At 56.5% G+C, this 18,743-nt stretch overlaps 1 protein-coding gene across 12 annotated transcripts in view; it reads right to left on the bottom strand.

The window, feature by feature from the left end:
- EHMT1 (euchromatic histone lysine methyltransferase 1) overlaps positions 1-18,743 on the bottom strand; it is a 144,524-nt gene that overhangs the window by 23,028 nt on the left and 102,753 nt on the right. For all 12 annotated transcript variants that reach the window (XM_062011612.1, XM_062011609.1, XM_062011615.1 and 9 more), the window contains 8 exons: positions 16,533-16,655; positions 14,290-14,391; positions 13,463-13,567; positions 10,850-11,004; positions 9,889-10,056; positions 9,362-9,506; positions 8,379-8,456; positions 7,128-7,243 (listed from right to left, as the gene is read on the bottom strand). In XM_062011612.1, the coding sequence (XP_061867596.1) occupies positions 7,128-7,243; positions 8,379-8,456; positions 9,362-9,506; positions 9,889-10,056; positions 10,850-11,004; positions 13,463-13,567; positions 14,290-14,391; positions 16,533-16,655 (992 nt within the window). The remainder of the gene's footprint in view (positions 1-7,127; positions 7,244-8,378; positions 8,457-9,361; positions 9,507-9,888; positions 10,057-10,849; positions 11,005-13,462; positions 13,568-14,289; positions 14,392-16,532; positions 16,656-18,743) is intronic.

Raw genomic sequence — 18,743 nt, 5'->3', positions numbered from 1 at the left:
GGCACAGGCACCATGGCAGGGGAGAGGGCACAGGCACCATGGCAGGGGAGAGGGCACAGGCACCATGGCAGGGGAGAGGGCACACACACCATGGCAGGGGAGAGGGCACAGGCACCATGGCAGGGGAGAGGGCACAGGCACCATGGCAGGGGAGAGGGCACACACACCATGGCAGGGGAGAGGGCACAGGCACCATGGCAGGGGAGAGGGCACACACACCATGGCAGGGGAGAGGGCACAGGCACCATGGCAGGGGAGAGGGCACAGGCACCATGGCAGGGGAGAGGGCACAGGCACCATGGCAGGGGAGAGAGCACAGGGACCATGGCAGGGGAGAGGGCACAGGGACCATGGCAGGGGAGAGGGCACACACACCATGGCAGGGGAGAGGGCACACACACCATGGCAGGGGAGAGGGCACACACACCATGGCAGGGGAGAGGGCACACACACCATGGCAGGGGAGAGAGCACAGGGACCATGGCAGGGGAGAGGGCACAGGCACCATGGCAGGGGAGAGGGCACACACACCATGGCAGGGGAGAGGGCACAGGCACCATGGCAGGGGAGAGGGCACAGGGACCATGGCAGGGGAGAGGGCACAGGCACCATGGCAGGGGAGAGGGCACACACACCATGGCAGGGGAGAGGGCACAGGCACCATGGCAGGGGAGAGGGCACAGGCACCATGGCAGGGGAGACAGCACAGGCACCATGGCAGGGGAGAGGGCACAGGGACCATGGCAGGGGAGAGGGCACAGGCACCATGGCAGGGGAGAGAGCACAGGGACCATGGCAGGGGAGAGGGCACAGGGACCATGGCAGGGGAGAGGGCACACACACCATGGCAGGGGAGAGAGCACACACACCATGGCAGGGGAGAGGGCACAGGCACCATGGCAGGGGAGAGGGCACACACACCATGGCAGGGGAGAGGGCACACACACCATGGCAGGGGAGAGGGCACAGGCACCATGGCAGGGGAGAGGGCACAGGCACCATGGCAGGGGAGAGGGCACAGGGACCATGGCAGGGGAGAGGGCACACACACCATGGCAGGGGAGAGGGCACAGGCAGCATGGCAGGGGAGAGGGCACACACACCATGGCAGGGGAGAGAGCACAGGCACCATGGCAGGGGAGAGAGCACAGGGACCATGGCAGGGGAGAGGGCACAGGCACCATGGCAGGGGAGAGAGCACAGGGACCATGGCAGGGGAGTGGGCACAGGCACCATGGCAGGGGAGAGAGCACAGGCACCATGGCAGGGGAGAGGGCACAGGCACCATGGCAGGGGAGAGGGCACACACACCATGGCAGGGGAGAGAGCACAGGGACCATGGCAGGGGAGAGGGCACACACACCATGGCAGGGGAGAGAGCACAGGGACCATGGCAGGGGAGAGAGCACAGGGACCATGGCAGGGGAGAGGGCACACACACCATGGCAGGGGAGAGGGCACAGGCACCATGGCAGGGGAGAGGGCACAGGCACCATGGCAGGGGAGAGAGCACAGGCACCATGGCAGGGGAGAGGGCACAGGGACCATGGCAGGGGAGAGGGCACACACACCATGGCAGGGGAGAGGGCACAGGCACCATGGCAGGGGAGAGGGCACAGGCACCATGGCAGGGGAGAGGGCACACACACCATGGCAGGGGAGAGAGCACAGGCACCATGGCAGGGGAGAGGGCACAGGGACCATGGCAGGGGAGAGGGCACACACACCATGGCAGGGGAGAGGGCACAGGCACCATGGCAGGGGAGAGGGCACAGGCACCATGGCAGGGGAGAGGGCACACACACCATGGCAGGGGAGAGAGCACAGGCACCATGGCAGGGGAGAGGGCACACACACCATGGCAGGGGAGAGGGCACAGGCACCATGGCAGGGGAGAGGGCACAGGGACCATGGCAGGGGAGAGGGCACAGGCACCATGGCAGGGGAGAGGGCACAGGCACCATGGCAGGGGAGAGGGCACAGGCACCATGGCAGGGGAGAGGGCACAGGCACCATGGCAGGGGAGAGGGCACAGGCACCATGGCAGGGGAGAGGGCACAGGGACCATGGCAGGGGAGAGGGCACACACACCATGGCAGGGGAGAGGGCACAGGCACCATGGCAGGGGAGAGGGCACACACACCATGGCAGGGGAGAGAGCACAGGCACCATGGCAGGGGAGAGGGCACACACACCATGGCAGGGGAGAGGGCACAGGCACCATGGCAGGGGAGAGGGCACAGGCACCATGGCAGGGGAGAGGGCACAGGCACCATGGCAGGGGAGAGGGCACAGGCACCATGGCAGGGGAGAGAGCACAGGGACCATGGCAGGGGAGAGGGCACAGGCACCATGGCAGGGGAGAGGGCACAGGCACCATGGCAGGGGAGAGGGCACAGGCACCATGGCAGGGGAGAGGGCACAGGCACCATGGCAGGGGAGAGAGCACAGGCACCATGGCAGGGGAGAGGGCACACACACCATGGCAGGGGAGAGGGCACAGGCACCATGGCAGGGGAGAGGGCACACACACCATGGCAGGGGAGAGGGCACAGGCACCATGGCAGGGGAGAGGGCACAGGCACCATGGCAGGGGAGAGGGCACAGGGACCATGGCAGGGGAGAGGGCACAGGGACCATGGCAGGGGAGAGGGCACAGGGACCATGGCAGGGGAGAGGGCACAGGCACCATGGCAGGGGAGAGAGCACAGGGACCATGGCAGGGGAGAGGGCACAGGCACCATGGCAGGGGAGAGAGCACAGGGACCATGGCAGGGGAGAGGGCACACACACCATGGCAGGGGAGAGGGCACACACACCATGGCAGGGGAGAGGGCACAGGGACCATGGCAGGGGAGAGGGCACAGGCACCATGGCAGGGGAGAGGGCACAGGCACCATGGCAGGGGAGAGGGCACAGGCACCATGGCAGGGGAGAGGGCACAGGCACCATGGCAGGGGAGAGAGCACAGGCACCATGGCAGGGGAGAGGGCACAGGCACCATGGCAGGGGAGAGGGCACACACACCATGGCAGGGGAGAGAGCACAGGCACCATGGCAGGGGAGAGAGCACAGGGACCATGGCAGGGGAGAGGGCACAGGCACCATGGCAGGGGAGAGGGCACAGGCACCATGGCAGGGGAGAGGGCACACACACCATGGCAGGGGAGAGAGCACAGGCACCATGGCAGGGGAGAGAGCACAGGGACCATGGCAGGGGAGAGGGCACAGGGACCATGGCAGGGGAGAGAGCACAGGCACCATGGCAGGGGAGAGGGCACAGGCACCATGGCAGGGGAGAGAGCACAGGCACCATGGCAGGGGAGAGGGCACAGGGACCATGGCAGGGGAGAGAGCACACACACCATGGCAGGGGAGAGGGCACAGGCACCATGGCAGGGGAGAGAGCACAGGCACCATGGCAGGGGAGAGAGCACAGGGACCATGGCAGGGGAGAGGGCACAGGGACCATGGCAGGGGAGAGGGCACAGGCACCATGGCAGGGGAGAGGGCACACACACCATGGCAGGGGAGAGAGCACAGGCACCATGGCAGGGGAGAGGGCACAGGCACCATGGCAGGGGAGAGGGCACAGGCACCATGGCAGGGGAGAGAGCACAGGGACCATGGCAGGGGAGAGGGCACAGGCACCATGGCAGGGGAGAGGGCACAGGCACCATGGCAGGGGAGAGGGCACAGGCACCATGGCAGGGGAGAGGGCACAGGCACCATGGCAGGGGAGAGGGCACACACACCATGGCAGGGGAGAGAGCACAGGCACCATGGCAGGGGAGAGGGCACAGGCACCATGGCAGGGGAGAGGGCACAGGCACCATGGCAGGGGAGAGAGCACAGGGACCATGGCAGGGGAGAGGGCACAGGCACCATGGCAGGGGAGAGAGCACAGGGACCATGGCAGGGGAGAGGGCACAGGCACCATGGCAGGGGAGAGGGCACAGGCACCATGGCAGGGGAGAGAGCACAGGCACCATGGCAGGGGAGAGGGCACAGGCACCATGGCAGGGGAGAGAGCACAGGCACCATGGCAGGGGAGAGGGCACAGGCACCATGGCAGGGGAGACAGCACAGGCACCATGGCAGGGGAGAGGGCACAGGGACCATGGCAGGGGAGAGGGCACAGGCACCATGGCAGGGGAGAGGGCACAGGCACCATGGCAGGGGAGAGGGCACAGGCACCATGGCAGGGGAGAGAGCACAGGCACCATGGCAGGGGAGAGGGCACACACACCATGGCAGGGGAGAGGGCACAGGCACCATGGCAGGGGAGAGAGCACAGGCACCATGGCAGGGGAGAGAGCACAGGCACCATGGCAGGGGAGAGAGCACAGGCACCATGGCAGGGGAGAGGGCACAGAGACCATGGCAGGGGAGAGGGCACAGGCACCATGGCAGGGGAGAGGGCACAGGCACCATGGCAGGGGAGAGGGCACAGGCACCATGGCAGGGGAGAGGGCACAGAGACCATGGCAGGGGAGAGAGCACAGGCACCATGGCAGGGGAGAGGGCACACACACCATGGCAGGGGAGAGGGCACAGGCACCATGGCAGGGGAGAGGGCACAGGGACCATGGCAGGGGAGAGGGCACACACACCATGGCAGGGGAGAGGGCACAGGCACCATGGCAGGGGAGAGGGCACAGGCACCATGGCAGGGGAGAGGGCACAGGCACCATGGCAGGGGAGAGGGCACACACACCATGGCAGGGGAGAGAGCACAGAGACCATAGCAGGGAAGAGAGGAGAGACACCATGGCAGGGGAGAGAGGGGAAGGAGACCATGGGAGGGGAAGAGAGGGAAGGAAACCATGGCAGGGGCAGCTTAACTCTGCAGAAAGGGATGAACACAAACTCAGCAACTCCCCATCACCACAAACCCAAAGGTGATTTCAATATCCAGCCTCCACCCCAGGTTTTAAGGTTGGCACCACTGTGGGTACAGCATCCCAGCATGGTGGGGCTGGAAGGGCCCTGCAGAGCTGCTCCAGCCCAACTCCCTGCTAAAGCAGGTTCCCCTGGCTCAGGGGCACAGGAACATGTCCAGGTGGGGTTGGAAACCTCCTGAGCAGCCTCCACACCCTCCCTGGTTGCTCCCACTGCTGCTGCAAGCAGCTGGGCAGATGCTCAGATGGGAACCACCTGGGGACAAGGGATGGGCACCAAGCAGCCCATTCTCCCTGCCCAGCAGCACGTTGCCCAGTGCACAGCCAGGGACTGGCTGCTCTGTGTGGCTGTACACAGGGAATCCCACCCTCAGCCCTTCTTGTCCCTTCCACACGCAGGTGGCAGCTGGGGGAAGGCAGGAGGGTGGAAGGGGACTGAAGGCAGCACAGCTCTGCAGGGAGGGGGCTGCAGGGGGAAGGCAGGGAGCTTACAGGGAATTAAGAACACCTTGAGCTGAGTGCTCTGCCCCTGTTGCCCTCTGCTGAGGCCAGTGCACTCAGCAACTCCATCCTATCCAGCTCCCTGGCTGCAACACAAGGAAGAAACGCTGCAACTTGAAACTTGCTGGTGTAAGAGCTGCTCTGTGGAATTTTACTGATGGAGTTTAAAGGCAGAGAAACAATCCTGTAAGTCATTCTGCCTCCTGCTCAGCCAGAACTTGAGTTAAGTGCAGGATGAACAGTCCCCAGGGCTGGGGAAGGCTCGTTGTGTGCCCAGGGGAACCAAACCCCACTCTCAGCATGCTGTTATCGGAATAAAGAGAAACCTGACACTCACCTTAACTTCACCCTGTTGCCTTTCCCAGTACTTCCACTTCCCCCCACCCATCCCCTCCTGCACTGTCAGCTCAAACCAGGGGCTGTGCATTCCCTCCTCTTTGCCCACAGCTCCTGGAGCCTTCACCAGGGTAAAAGGTGGCTCCACGAGCGTGACAGCTCTCAGAGGAAGCATCTAACCCTGGATTTCAGGCCTGAGGAATGACCTCATCCCTCATCACAGCACAGCAGAGAGCCAAGTTGAGGTTCAAGCCCTGCTGTTGGTCAGGCATGACCCCAGCAGCAGTGGGACCACAGCTCTGACCTCAGCTTCCCGGCTCAGCTGGGTCATGCTGCCAGATGGAGACGTGTGTGGTGCTGAGCAGGCTTCACTTGGAGCAAACCTGACCAAGGAAGCCCTGAAAATGGAGGGGCAGGTGGCACACTGCAGCCCAAACACAGGGGGCAACCCACTGCCTCCTTGGGGACTGCAAGCAGGGCCCTGCCAAGCACCCAGCCCTGCTGCCAGCCACTCTCCCAGGCTCTGGGTTGGCTTTCCAACCCTTCCCCACTTTCAGAGGCAAAAAAGCAAAAGCAACAGCTTCAGCTGTACAGCTCCTGAATAAACACCCACATAGACACTGGAGCTCTGGAGCTTGGCAGGGAAAACCAGAGAGAGGGAAAGTTCTGTGGAGACACAGTGAGCTTTCTCCTTACTTATTTTTAACATTGCAAAATGTCACTGAAACTACAAAGCCTGTAAAACCCAACCTGTTGGCAGCCCCACTAAACAACAGCCTTTCTTTTCCCTTGTGGGATTCCTTTGAACATCTCCACAGCAGAGATCCAAACCAAAGCATTGACATTTTTAGCCTGGTACCAAACTCCTCAAGGCCTGCTCTGCAGCACAGAGGCCAGCAGGTATTTGGGTGTCCAATTCAGGGGGAGTGATGCCAATAACTTGGTGATTTGAAGCAGCCAAGTCTGGCCATGCTGGCCCATGTTCCTCACACAGGCTGCTAACTCACACCACCTTCTGCACTCAGGCTTTGCAGTCTCTTGCTGTTTTCTTCACACATCACCACCTGAGAAGTTACATTTAGGCTCTTCATGCAAACCCACAAGCCATTTGTGTGTTTTATGGTCAGGCTGATGAAAGAACACCCCAGTTCCCATGTGATGGTGTCAACTGAGCTCCCCAACCCCTGCTGCTTCATCCCAACCAGCAGCACCCAGGAGCCCCCCCACATCCCACCCCTGTGCGGTGGCACCTGCTCCACCTCGGGGCTCATCTCAGGGAAGTCCTGGGGTTTTGTGGGTTTATGGGTGAGATGAGACCAGAGAGTGAGAGAGCTCAGGAGCCTGGTGTTGGTTGTGGCAGGAGGAGCTGTGCTTGGCCCCTGCTCTCACCTGAGCCCGTTCTGCACCACGCGGTTCCTGCAGGTTCTCCAGCACGAGCACGCGTGGTTGCACTCAAAGATCAGCGGAGGGTCAACCATGTTAAACTCAGGCAGGAGTCGGCCATCCTGAAGAGGAGAGGCAGCCAAGACTGGGTTAGTGTCTATTCCTGTCACCTCCTCCAGACCAGGGGCAGGCCAAGAGCAGAAACCCCCTCAAGTATAAACACAGGCCAGAGAACCCCAAGGCAGAGCCGTGCCTCGACCTCCCCAGACCCCGCTTCAAACCCCTGCAGTGGGTTTGCTCCACCCCACCACTCCCCACTACCACCCACAGCTGACAAACAGCAAGACACCAGCTAAATTTTTGCTGCTTGGCATCAACCCTGTGCACCAACAAAAAGATCTTACAGTGCTGTGCAAAACACCCCAGTGTGCATTGCCATGGTTATCACTTTGCAGCGCTGGAGGGGAGAGGCTGATGCTTAGTCTGTCCCTGGAATCAAGCCTAAACTTGCTGAGAACGAGGCCAGTACACCCAAGCTCTGTGAACTATGTTATCCATCCATATAACACTCCCCTAAAAGCTCCAACTCAATGATTTACCAACCATTCAGGATCCAGGGAGCGACAGACGCAGCTTGTCACACATAAATGTGGCTTTTAGGGCTTGAAGGATGGAATCACTTATTAACATGTAAATCTAATGGCTACAAAGCAAAGAAAGATGCCAATACTCCCCCTGGGAGAAACATGCAGATCCACTGAACTTCTCTGAGCAGAGCAGAACCTGTCCAAACATTAACCTCAAACCTCCCTGGAGGACTGAAGGCTACTCACCCAACCCCAGCCGGGCTTCTGGCAACGGTGCAGTTAAAACATCTCTACTCTGCCTTCATCCAGAAGGATCACAATAAATAAAGGCAGGCAAAGTGCCTCTGAGCTCCCCTCCCCTTGTTTGTGTGTGAGGCACTTTGTGTTGGTGGGAAGTGGAAGCTGATTTCACACATGGGCTGTTAAATGCTCCCTGGCACACGGGTGGAATTAACGGCTGGGTTGGCACCACAGTAACACAAATAAACACTAGAAAAGCTTCCCTGAGTCCACATGTTGTTCTTGCCACATCCACCTCAGAGCTGAGACTACAGCTTCAGGCATTTGAAAGCAAAGAGAGCCTTGGTGTGCAGGGAGCTGTTTCGAAGGTGCTTTTCTCAAGCCCGAACTGAAGGAGCGGTGTAAGGCACGAGGAGGGTGTGTGTCTCACCTTGTCGTACCAGCAGCGCATGCTGAGCTGCCCACACATGCAGTTGCTGGAGGAGCAGTCATCTATACACACACAGTACTGGAAGAGAAGCAAAGGGGTTAACTCCACATCACTGGCATGTCACTGACAGAGCAACTCCTGGGGCTGGCTCAGAGAGGAAACCACAAGTGTTTGCCTTCTCCTGCTGCAGCTCATCAGCCAGGAGGTAACAGCCTCACCAGGGCAGTGGCACTGCTGCTCCATCAGTTATGTGCAGTGAAGGTCTTGAGGGAAAGGATCTCAGACTGAGCCATCTGCACTTCTCAGGAGAGGATGTGCCCCTGGTGCCAACCCTCCTCTGTGCCCTGTGAGCTGTACTCCATGCTTGAGGAGCTGGAAAGCTCCAAGGAAGAACCACACAGGGAGCTGATGCCATGTGATGTCTCAGGCTTCCCCTCCTGCTCGCTGCTTCCCACACTGGTGCTGCCCCAGCACTCCCCAAACCAGCACAGTCAATCCCACCCCCAGCTGCTGCCCCACAGGCCTTGGGCATGGGAACTTCCCTTCAGCCACCTGAGAGCTGTGCCCAGAAAGGCTCAGCCTCACCCTACACTTCTTCACCTCTGCTTTCACAACCCACAGCCTTTGAGGACTTTGGTATCACAAGGAAGACCTTGGGCCAGATGCTGCAGTCAGCAGGAGGAGGGGCCCCAACAACTCACTGACTCTCCAGACACAGAACAGGGGAAGAGGATAAATGGAAGCCACACCAGCCAGCACCAGATGGCTGATGCTACAGCACACAGCTGAACAGGAGAGGCTGGCTTAGGGCTCAGAAACAAAGACAAGCAGAATCCATCTCCTAGAGCTGGAATTTGATGGCAATATTAGGACTAACCAACCCCACCTGGAACACAAAACTTGTTGTGAGGTGCAGTGCACTGCACCATCTCTGAATCCACCCCCAGCACAGTAAAACCATGTGGCTACACAGCACCCCTCACCTGTAAATGGGTGATGTTCCTGTCAATGTCCATTGGGGAGGTGACACAGCTCTGGGACAGGTATTTGTAGTTGCTGGGACAAGGTTCACTGTCCACTGAGTTGACACAAGGAATGGGGACCCGCTCGTAACCCCGGGCGATGTCTCTGTCAGGGGCAGAAAGAGAATGGTCACAGAAGAAAAGCTCCTTGGAACAAGGGGCCATTCAAATGCCATCCTGGGGCAGAATTACTGTCTTTGATCACTGAGCAATTCAAGGCCTGAGAGCAATCCAAGGCTGGAACACAGTTCATTTTTCCCAGCCTGCCTTACAGATTGTTCTTTGTGAACAACCCCATTTGGAGGACAGAACTGACAAACCACTTCTGAATCAGCATGTGCTTAGATCTTGCAAAGCTCAAACTGACCTTCACACCCCTTGCAAAAGCTAAGCCTGAACGTGCAGTCCTTTCTTAAACCAGGCCCTCAGCCTCTCCTGTGCAAGGGCTCCATTCCATGACCCACAAGCCAGGACAGCCACCTTCTCACCTGCTCAGGACCTTCTCCATCTGGGTAGGCTTATGATTAGATGATTCTTTGAGAGTCTTGTTCATCTGTAGGGCCACCCAGACCTGAGAGTTAAGGCTGGCACACTGCAGTGGAGTCTCACCCTCCTTATTCTTTAAAGTGACATCCGAGCCACGGGAAAGAAAGAGCCTGTGAAACGGCAAGAAAGGATCAGCATCCCCCTGAGAAACCACAGAGAGGACAATGAGCTGAGTCACACCCTCCAGCCAGCCCTTCAGGGACAAGGAAGAGTCTGTGGGAGTGAACAATCACCTGAGCTTTCTTTATTAAGCATGGTTCAGTGAATGCCTCTACATGAAGGTGCTGGCAGAAGCCACAAACCGGAGCTCAAGGCACTCGCCAGAGCTCTGGGCAACCCTGGCCCTGCTTCAGGCATGACAGGTACCTGGCTGGAACCAGCCTCACTTCACACAGGCTTGAAACTCTCTCTGGTGGAGAAAGATGTGTGGTGGGAAGAGCTGGCTGGAAGAGTTCCACAGGAAACTGGTGTTGGGCTCAGCCCTTGTTCCTACTCACCAGCTTTTGGTGAGTGCACACGGGACTTTATTCACAGCACTGATGAAGCAAAGCAAAAGCCCTGTGACCACATTATGCCATGCTAGTTGTGGAACAAAAAAGCTTTCATTAAGGATGCTCGAGGCCTCTCTGCTGGGAAGCCCAGGCTGAGCACAGCCCCTCAGACCCAGGACTCCAGGACCACTCCATGATTTCTGATGTGGGCAGCAGCGACCCCTGAGTCAGCCCCACGGCCCTTAGCAGTGGGGCAACGAAGAAACAAGCCTCCCATCCCCGTTTTGGTTTGTGCTTAAATGCCAAAAGGCATTTTAGAGCTTGCCAGGCAGCAGCCAGGTGGAAAGGAGTGACCAGGGGATGCAACTCAGTGGTGCTACGAGGGAAGTGGCGGGGCTGGAGCTGTACTTACACGACACACTCGTAGCGGTTCTCTCTGGCTGCAATGTGCAGGGGGGAGTCCCCATGAATATTCACTGCATGTAAATCACATTTAGCAGCCAGCAGTATCTCTGCTATGTCAACACAGCCAGAAAAAGCAGCCCAGTGCAAACAAATGTTTTCCTCCTGCAGGGAAAGAAGCAGAGTAGAGGCTGTTTAGTGCATTAAAACCCTGTTGCTTGGGGCCTTCACCATCCTTAGTTCTACACCTGCAGCGTGCAACATGTGGCTTGCAGCCTCCTCCCCTCCACTGCTTCTCCTGGCTGGGGCTGCTGGGCTGAGAGGGGAATCTGGGTACAGAGGAGAAGGGAGCTCTGCCCACAGCCACCCTGCTGCACACAGGCAACTCATCTGAGCCACAAAACAATCTGCAGTAATCCACGGGAGAGGTGAGAGACGTGAACAAACGTGCTGGAAAAGGCTCGAGGCTGAGCTGCCCCAGCCTAGACAGGCAGGAGAAGCAGCCTGGCTCCCAGTGCTGCTGAGCAGAAAAGAGCACAAGCTATAGGGTGTGTGAAAGTGCCAGAAAGCAAACCACTAGCCATAGGGAAAGCAATCAGTCTGACTTCAGCCATCTCTGAGACACTGGATGTACCCATCTCTCACTACCAGCACTAGAAGCAGCTGAACACTCATGTCTGTGCTGGAGGTGTTTCACTCTGTTCTCTGTTGCAGTGCAATTTGCAGCACACTTGGAACCCTCCCCAGTTACAGGCTCTAAAGGCTTTGCTTACAGCAGAGCAATGACTGTCCTGAGCACCTCCCTTTTCTTTTTGAAGCAAAACCAAAGCACATCCTTTAGTCATTGCACCTTAAAAGCCTTCCCTAAGTGGGGAAGCTACTGACATACACCAGGGAGTGGGGAGGCCTTTTTCAATGCAGCTTCTGCCTCCCAGTATGGTAAAACCTTGAAGAAAAGCCCCTCATCAAAAAAAACCCTTTAATCCTGTGGCTTGCACCCTACATGCTGCTGCTCAGACAGGCTGCAGGCACCCAGACCCATCTTGCTTTGGCTACTGCCAAACAGCAGCACAATTACAACCCAAAGCCTTTCTCCCCCAGAATGCTGTTTCCCAGCACAAGTGACATTGACTGCAAGCAGGAGACATCAAAGGCAGGCACAGCAGCAGCTATGTGATACATACATCTGCTAAGAGGGTATTTTTCTCTCAAGTGAGTTGTTGACTGAGCCAATTTGATTGGCATCATGTACTGTGTGATGCTGTAACTGGTAGCCACAAGGCTACTGGGACAGATGAGACAAATCAGTTTTGTTCAGTCAGCACCAGGGCTCTGAAGCAATGCAACAGCCCAAAAAGCTCCTTCTCTCCCCTTGGCTTCTGCTTTCAGAAACAGATCTGGACCTGCACAGGAACTAAGGTGCCAGGGAAATAGAGGCTCCTGCCAAGGAAAGGGATGGTGACTCCTCAGGAACAGCTGGAGCCTTCCTGAGCCCCATGAGACAAATGTGACAACACTTACCCCTGTGGGCACTCAAACCACACAATGAGGCATTTAGGGAGACAATTCTAAACTATCTGCTTACAGCCCTTGGATTAAATAAAGCACTAGGAGCCCTGACAAGGGAGTACCCTGCCATGAGGCATGCCAGAGTGTGAACTGATGGCAGGGCAGGTACTTCACTGGAACAACTCTGTGCAGAAAGCAGTGAAGCCTGTTACCCTTCATTTATCAAACCATCTCACATCCATAGGGCAGAGCCTGGAGTAGCTCCTTGCACCCTGGTTCACACCCCAAGCTTGCCTTGCAGGTACTTCTGGGGTTTCAATATCCTTATGGAAGAAGAAGAGGAGCAGTGCTGATCAAACAAGTCTCCTGAACAGAAACCTGCATGATGGGAAAAAGGAGACAGCACCTTCCTTATTTCTTCTCCATTTACTTGAAAATCCTCGTGAGAGTGTCTGGCACAGCCTGAAACAACACTGCTGGGCCCACAGAGCTCCCAGGAACTCAAGTGCAGACCACATCCCACCTGAGGTGGATTTGTGGAGGTGAAGGGCAGGACAAGGGCCAGCTCTAGCCCATGGGGCCACGAGCCTGGGCACACTCTGGCCACATTGGTGGCTACATGCCTAGGAAAGTACTGGCTGGCAGAATGCCTGCCCACTCAAGCCAGAACACATCAGTACAAGCCCATGTCCCTCAAAAGGCACCCAGGATGCCCCTAACCCATGTCCAGTGCACACTGGTCTGTAACCAACGTGGACCTGGTGTATCAGGACTCAAAGGAGATCTGCTGGCTGCAGTGTCATGAAGTTGTGGCACGATGCATCCACGTGGGTTAGAAGCAGCAAGGCACAGAGCTGACTACAGCCTGCACCCCCAGGTACAGCATCCTTATGGCTATGTCACAAGAGCTGAGGAGAAGGAAATCTTGCCAGCTTGTAACCTTCTCCCCAGAACACGGAGGAGAATTCTCCCACCACCCTTCACTCGCTGCCTGAAATCCCCCGTGTCAAGGGACCACTGCACCAGCCTACACAATGGGACTCCTTGGGCTTCTCTGGCTCTTAAAACAGAGATTGTGGTTCATTTCTGAAACAGATGCCAGGAAGAACCTTACATTGTCTCGGATATTGATGTCTGACCCCTTTGCAAGCAGCAGCTTCACCAGCTCAATATGCTTGTACTCCGTGGCCCAGATCATCGGTGTCCAGCCCCCATCATCCTGAGGAGAGAAAGGAAAGGGTGAGACACACACACTGGGAAACACAGACTTCTGATGGCTTCCCAAGCCCCTTGGCAGCCCCTGCAGGATGCACCTTGCCTGGGAGCCACAGACTTCTGTCCTCCCCACATCTATCTCATCATTCTGCTTCAGCCCACGCTGCTGCAAGGAGAGATCCCCCAGGCCCTGCAGAGCCCAGCCCAACAAGCCTCACCAGGCTGCAGGTTATTTGCAGCTGGCAATGGATTTCCAGGTTATTCAAACACAGCTGACTGTCCAAAAGGCAAAATGAACATCCAGCTTGTGTAAAAACTGCTACAAAAGCTCCCTGAGAAGCCTGAACTGGCCTTCTCCCAGAATGAGGAGCCTCGATGTGGTGCTGCCTCACCTCCCAGCAGTGGATAAGCTCTGTGACAGCTCAACCCATCCCACAGCATGACCATGATCCCACCACCCTCCCTGCTAGGAGGGACACAGTGACACCAGCAAATCCAAGGTTAAGGAGAAGCTGCAAATCAAGGCATAAAGAAGGACAGTGTCCATGAGGTCAGTGGAGGGAATGGCTTTCTCCAGCAGACCAGGATGCCCGTGGCATTGTCACCCTACCATGTTCTTCAGCTGCCCCCCGGCAGCAAGACTGTACTTGGGAAAGCACTGCACAGACAGCACACTGGGTCCCTGACCTGAGAAAAGCAGGCTGTGGCCCTGGCAGAAAGGCTCACCTGGCAGTTGACATCCATCTTCCCATTGGAGAGGAGGTACTGAACCACGTCGTAGTGTCCCTTCTTGGCAGCCAAGTGCAGACACGTGGAGCCCTCTGCGTCCTGGACACAACCACAGAACAAGCACTCAGGGGACATCCCTTCCCAGCACCTCCCATGTCTGCATGGCACCAGGGAACACCAGAGGAGTTCACAGATGGAGCTTCAAAAGCCCCCAGCCCTGCTGCCAGGAGAGGAGAGAGCAGCAGCAACCAACAGCAGCACTGAGCAGCACGAGCTTTACACAAAGCTCAGAGGTGTCACCCATGAAGGGCAGGAGGCTGAGAGTGCAGAGGCTTAACAGCAACAGACACCTGTGCAAAGCCTCAGGAAGGTATCACCCCAAACCCTGGCAGAACAAGGTTCCCAGCAGACCCTCTCCAACCCTTCTCCATGTGCTACAGAGCCAAGGGGAGGCAGAAATCCCTGACAGAGGCAGAGACTGCATTTCACATCAAACAGCCTTGTCTCAACCCCAAATGCTCCCTTTATACAGGCTTTTCTGCTGTGTTTTAGGAACACAAGGCCTTATCCCAGCACCTGGCAGCAGGGCAAAGGTACTGCCCAGGGACTAGGAGCCTCCCAGGAGACCAAGTCCCCAGCATGGCCACAGCCATCTGCTGAGACAGGAGAGAAAGAACAGCCACGAAGGTTGAAAGGCAAAATGCCTTTGGGAGCTGGGAACACAGGGTCTGGTGGGGATGGACAGGCTGTGAGTCATGGCAGAGACACTCCCACACTCACACCAAAGATCTCAGCAGAGGGAGCCTGATTTTTATCAGGTGTTTATATCCCAAGAGCTCAGCACATGGCAAGACCCAGAGATCAGGAAATAAGGAAGAGGAAATGAAAGACTGACACCAAAATGACTCTTTCCAGCCAAGCCCCTGCAGCAGCAGTGGAGCTTTTGCACAGGGCAGAGAACACAGTGCAGGGCTAGGGAGCAAGCATCCGAGCAAGGGTGGGATGTCTCAGGGCAGGGATTACACTGGGTGGGCTCCTTGGGGTCAAGAAGGGTTTGTACACCCCAGAAGGCTCTGGCACTCCTGAATAGGGCAGGTTTTCTGGGCACAGACCCAGCAGGTACCACTGGGCTTCCCAGCCCCACGGCTCCAAACTGCAGCTCTGCTGCTTCCCAAGGGATGACTAATCTGGTGCAAGAAACTCATTAACATAATTAACCAGTCTAGACTTCAGACATGATCTCAGGCTCCTAATTTGCTTTTGCAAGCTCAGGATTTTTTTCTCCTTCCCTTTACCTTTAAAAGCCAAAACCCCTCCCTCTGCTCTTCTGCCACAGGTATGGATCAGGCGAGAGATGTCTGCATTGCTCCAAGACACTTGGGACAGAGACCAGCACATCCACACCAGCCTGTTCCATCCTTTCCCCCTTCCCAGCTCACACCCAGGCTCTCAAGGATTTGTTTAAGGTTTGAGGTGGGCAGCACTGGAGATCTTGTGCCATCCTCCTGGCCTTGCCAGCTCCTTCCTAAGAAGAGCATCCCAGCCCTTGCTGAACTCCTCAGCAAGAGCCTGCCAGCAGCAGCAGGTTGTGACAATAAGAAGTTCACATGGGGAGGGTTCCTGTGCTGCAAATAGCATCTGATTTATGGGAATAACAAACAATCTGTATCTTTTCCAAGATTGCAAAGCAACCAGAGCATGCTGAAGGCAATCAGACAGCTGCACCTTATTGTACTTGTTTAAATTAAAGGGTAGAGTTTAAAGATGGGGCCCAATTTCGCCACTGCAGCGTGACTGCAAGCAACCACACATCAGTCCTTTGGAAAGCAAAGCTTCCTCTGTCATTTTTGCTGGCTTGACAAGCACCTCATTATCAGCCCATTTTCAAATGTCACCCCAAAATTCTCGTTATTATCATCTATAGAGAAGGAAACTGAAACCAAACTCCAAACTCACTTCAGTGCCTCTGTGCCACTAATACTTAGTGGCCCCACATGACATCACACAGCCCCTAGATTTGCTGCCACAAGCTAATGTAGCAAATGGCAGTAATTGCCCTCAACTGCTCACAGGCACCATGACACTGGTATTACTGACACCCACAGCCTTGCCAAGTCCTGCTGCCCAAGCCAAGCAGCTCCAGTTTCGCTCTGCCCAAGCGCTTCCCCCCAAAAGCTGTCAGGGAATAAACAGTGGACAGAGATTTCTTCAGGAGAAAAAGACAAGGAATAAATTGCTACCTTGGGATCTACTAGTGCTCCAGCCTTGATAAGGTATTTCACAGTTTCCAGATGGTTGTTTTCTGCTGCTTCCATCAGTGGGGTCCTCTGGTCTTCAGAGCAGGTGTCTATATTAGCACCAGCCTGATGAGAGGCCAAGGCAGATACAAGGACAGTTATCATCATCACTCCCACATCCTCCTTCTGCTAACCAGCACAGAACCAACAGCAGCTTTTTGTTCTGAAATTTAAGTCATATGAAGCAGGGAAAGAAAAAAAAGCACCACAAAACAAAAGGCAGGAAAGAAGGCAATCCAGCTTCAGCTGCTCTGGAAAGCAGCACACACTGCCTGCCCCTGCTCCTGCCTCTAAGGCCACCAACCAGGGCACAGAGAACCCAACAGCTACTCTTGATACTAATGCATGTTGCTGCTACCTTCTAGATAGTGTTGGTGCAACAGTTTGGAAGAATCCTCCCCCTCCTTGCAGCAGCAGCTTTGTGTTCCCTGCTCTATCACTTCTGACCAAAGCAGCTCTTCCCAGTGTCACACGTGGCAGGAGCAACGTGCTGACTGCAACAGGGGTAGCAGCTGGAAAAACCCATCCTAGAGACTGGCTGCTCCTGCTGAAGCCCACAGGAATGTTTCACCAGAGGTCTCTGAGCTGAGGTTCAGTTTAAAATGCAGCACCCTGGACCAAAATCATAGAAACACTCATTCTAGCTGGCAGAGCCCTTTGAGCCCATGGAGTGCAGCCTCTGTCCCAGCCCCATCACCCACCAGCCCATTGCCCTCAGTGCAGCACCCACCCAGCTCTGAAACCCCTCCAGGGACAGTGACTCCAGCAGCTCCCTGGGCAGCCCCTTCCAATGCCTGACAGCCCTGGCAGCAAAGCAATTCCTCCTCACACTCAGCCTGAACCTCCCCTGATGCAACCTGAGGCTGTTTCCTCTTGTTCTGTTGCTTGTTATGGGGAGAACAGACCCACCCCCACCTGGCTGCAGCTTCCTTTCAGGTGGTTGTAGAGAGTGAGAAGGTCTCCCCTGAGCCTTTTCTCCAGGCTAAAAATCTCACTCCTTCCCAAAACACCACTGTGTTGTGTCTCTCCCCTGCTTCAACTCTTTGGCTCAGTAACCCAAGACTTCAGAGCAGAAGATCCCAGGCACAGCAGAGCTCTGCAGGTGCAGCACAGCTGGGTGCATGAGGCACAGGCCAGCACACAGCTGCCACAGCTTCACCCAGCACATGGAGCTGTTCCTGCTGCTGCCTCCCACACAATCCTAGGTCTTTTAATTCCTTTTAAATAGCCAGAGCTACTTAAACCAGACCATACAAGTGGCATCTCAAGTTTAACAAGGTGTGGACACCCCCAGCCTTGCAGCAGCCAGACATCAGGGAGGAGACAAGACAAGGATTTTGGATACAAACCAACTTCACTGAGTATTCAAATTGTTTGTGGTCTCTTGCAATTTTTGCTGCTTTTACTCATAAATGTCATTGTGTTGTCTCCACGTGCAGCAATGTGAGTGAGAGCAGCAGGGCAGGCCCAGGGCTGCATCCTCTAACAGCACTGTGGAAGCCTCAGACCCCAGATGCAACACCCCAGCAGGTTCAGTTTCAGTGCCATGGCACAGCTGCTTCCTCAAAGCCCTTTTCCAGTCACACAGGGTAAAGCAAATGACTTCCAGTCTCTCCACACAGTGTATGCCAGGACAAAAAAGGCTCTTCACTTTCTAAATTGTTTTTGCTTCACACCCCTTTGGGTTCAACAGAAGCAGCCTCATGTCTTTGACCATCTTCCCTCAGTTTGAATCCAAACCTTTGGCAACAAGCCAAACTTGCACTTTCCCTCTCTCCTTCTCACATGCAGGACATTTACACCATAGAGGAAAACCCTGGACTTACTCAGCTGTTGACAGAAGGGAAGGCAGGCTTCCAGGCTCCAGAGCCTGCCTACACTATAGAGAGCAAGCTGGCAGCATGTTGGGATCAGCAGTGCCCTGCCAGGACTCAGCCTGTGCTGACACATGTGGGAGGGCACTGCTCTGTGGGGTGTGCTGAGGCAGCTTCCCACGTGCTTCACTCTGCCTTACACTGAAGCTCCACGTGCTCACTGCCCAGACAGTGAAGCTCACTGGGAGAACAGCCTAGAAAGAGCTTCAGTCTTGTCCTCCAAGGTTCAGGTTGCTCTCCAGAATTCCCCCCTTAGCAAACCCACAGAGGGGTGGATGTT

This window comes from Colius striatus, chromosome 19 (genome assembly GCF_028858725.1).
Source record: "Colius striatus isolate bColStr4 chromosome 19, bColStr4.1.hap1, whole genome shotgun sequence".
NCBI lineage: Eukaryota > Metazoa > Chordata > Aves > Coliiformes > Coliidae > Colius > Colius striatus.
This window is presented reverse-complemented; position numbering and strand designations above follow the sequence as displayed.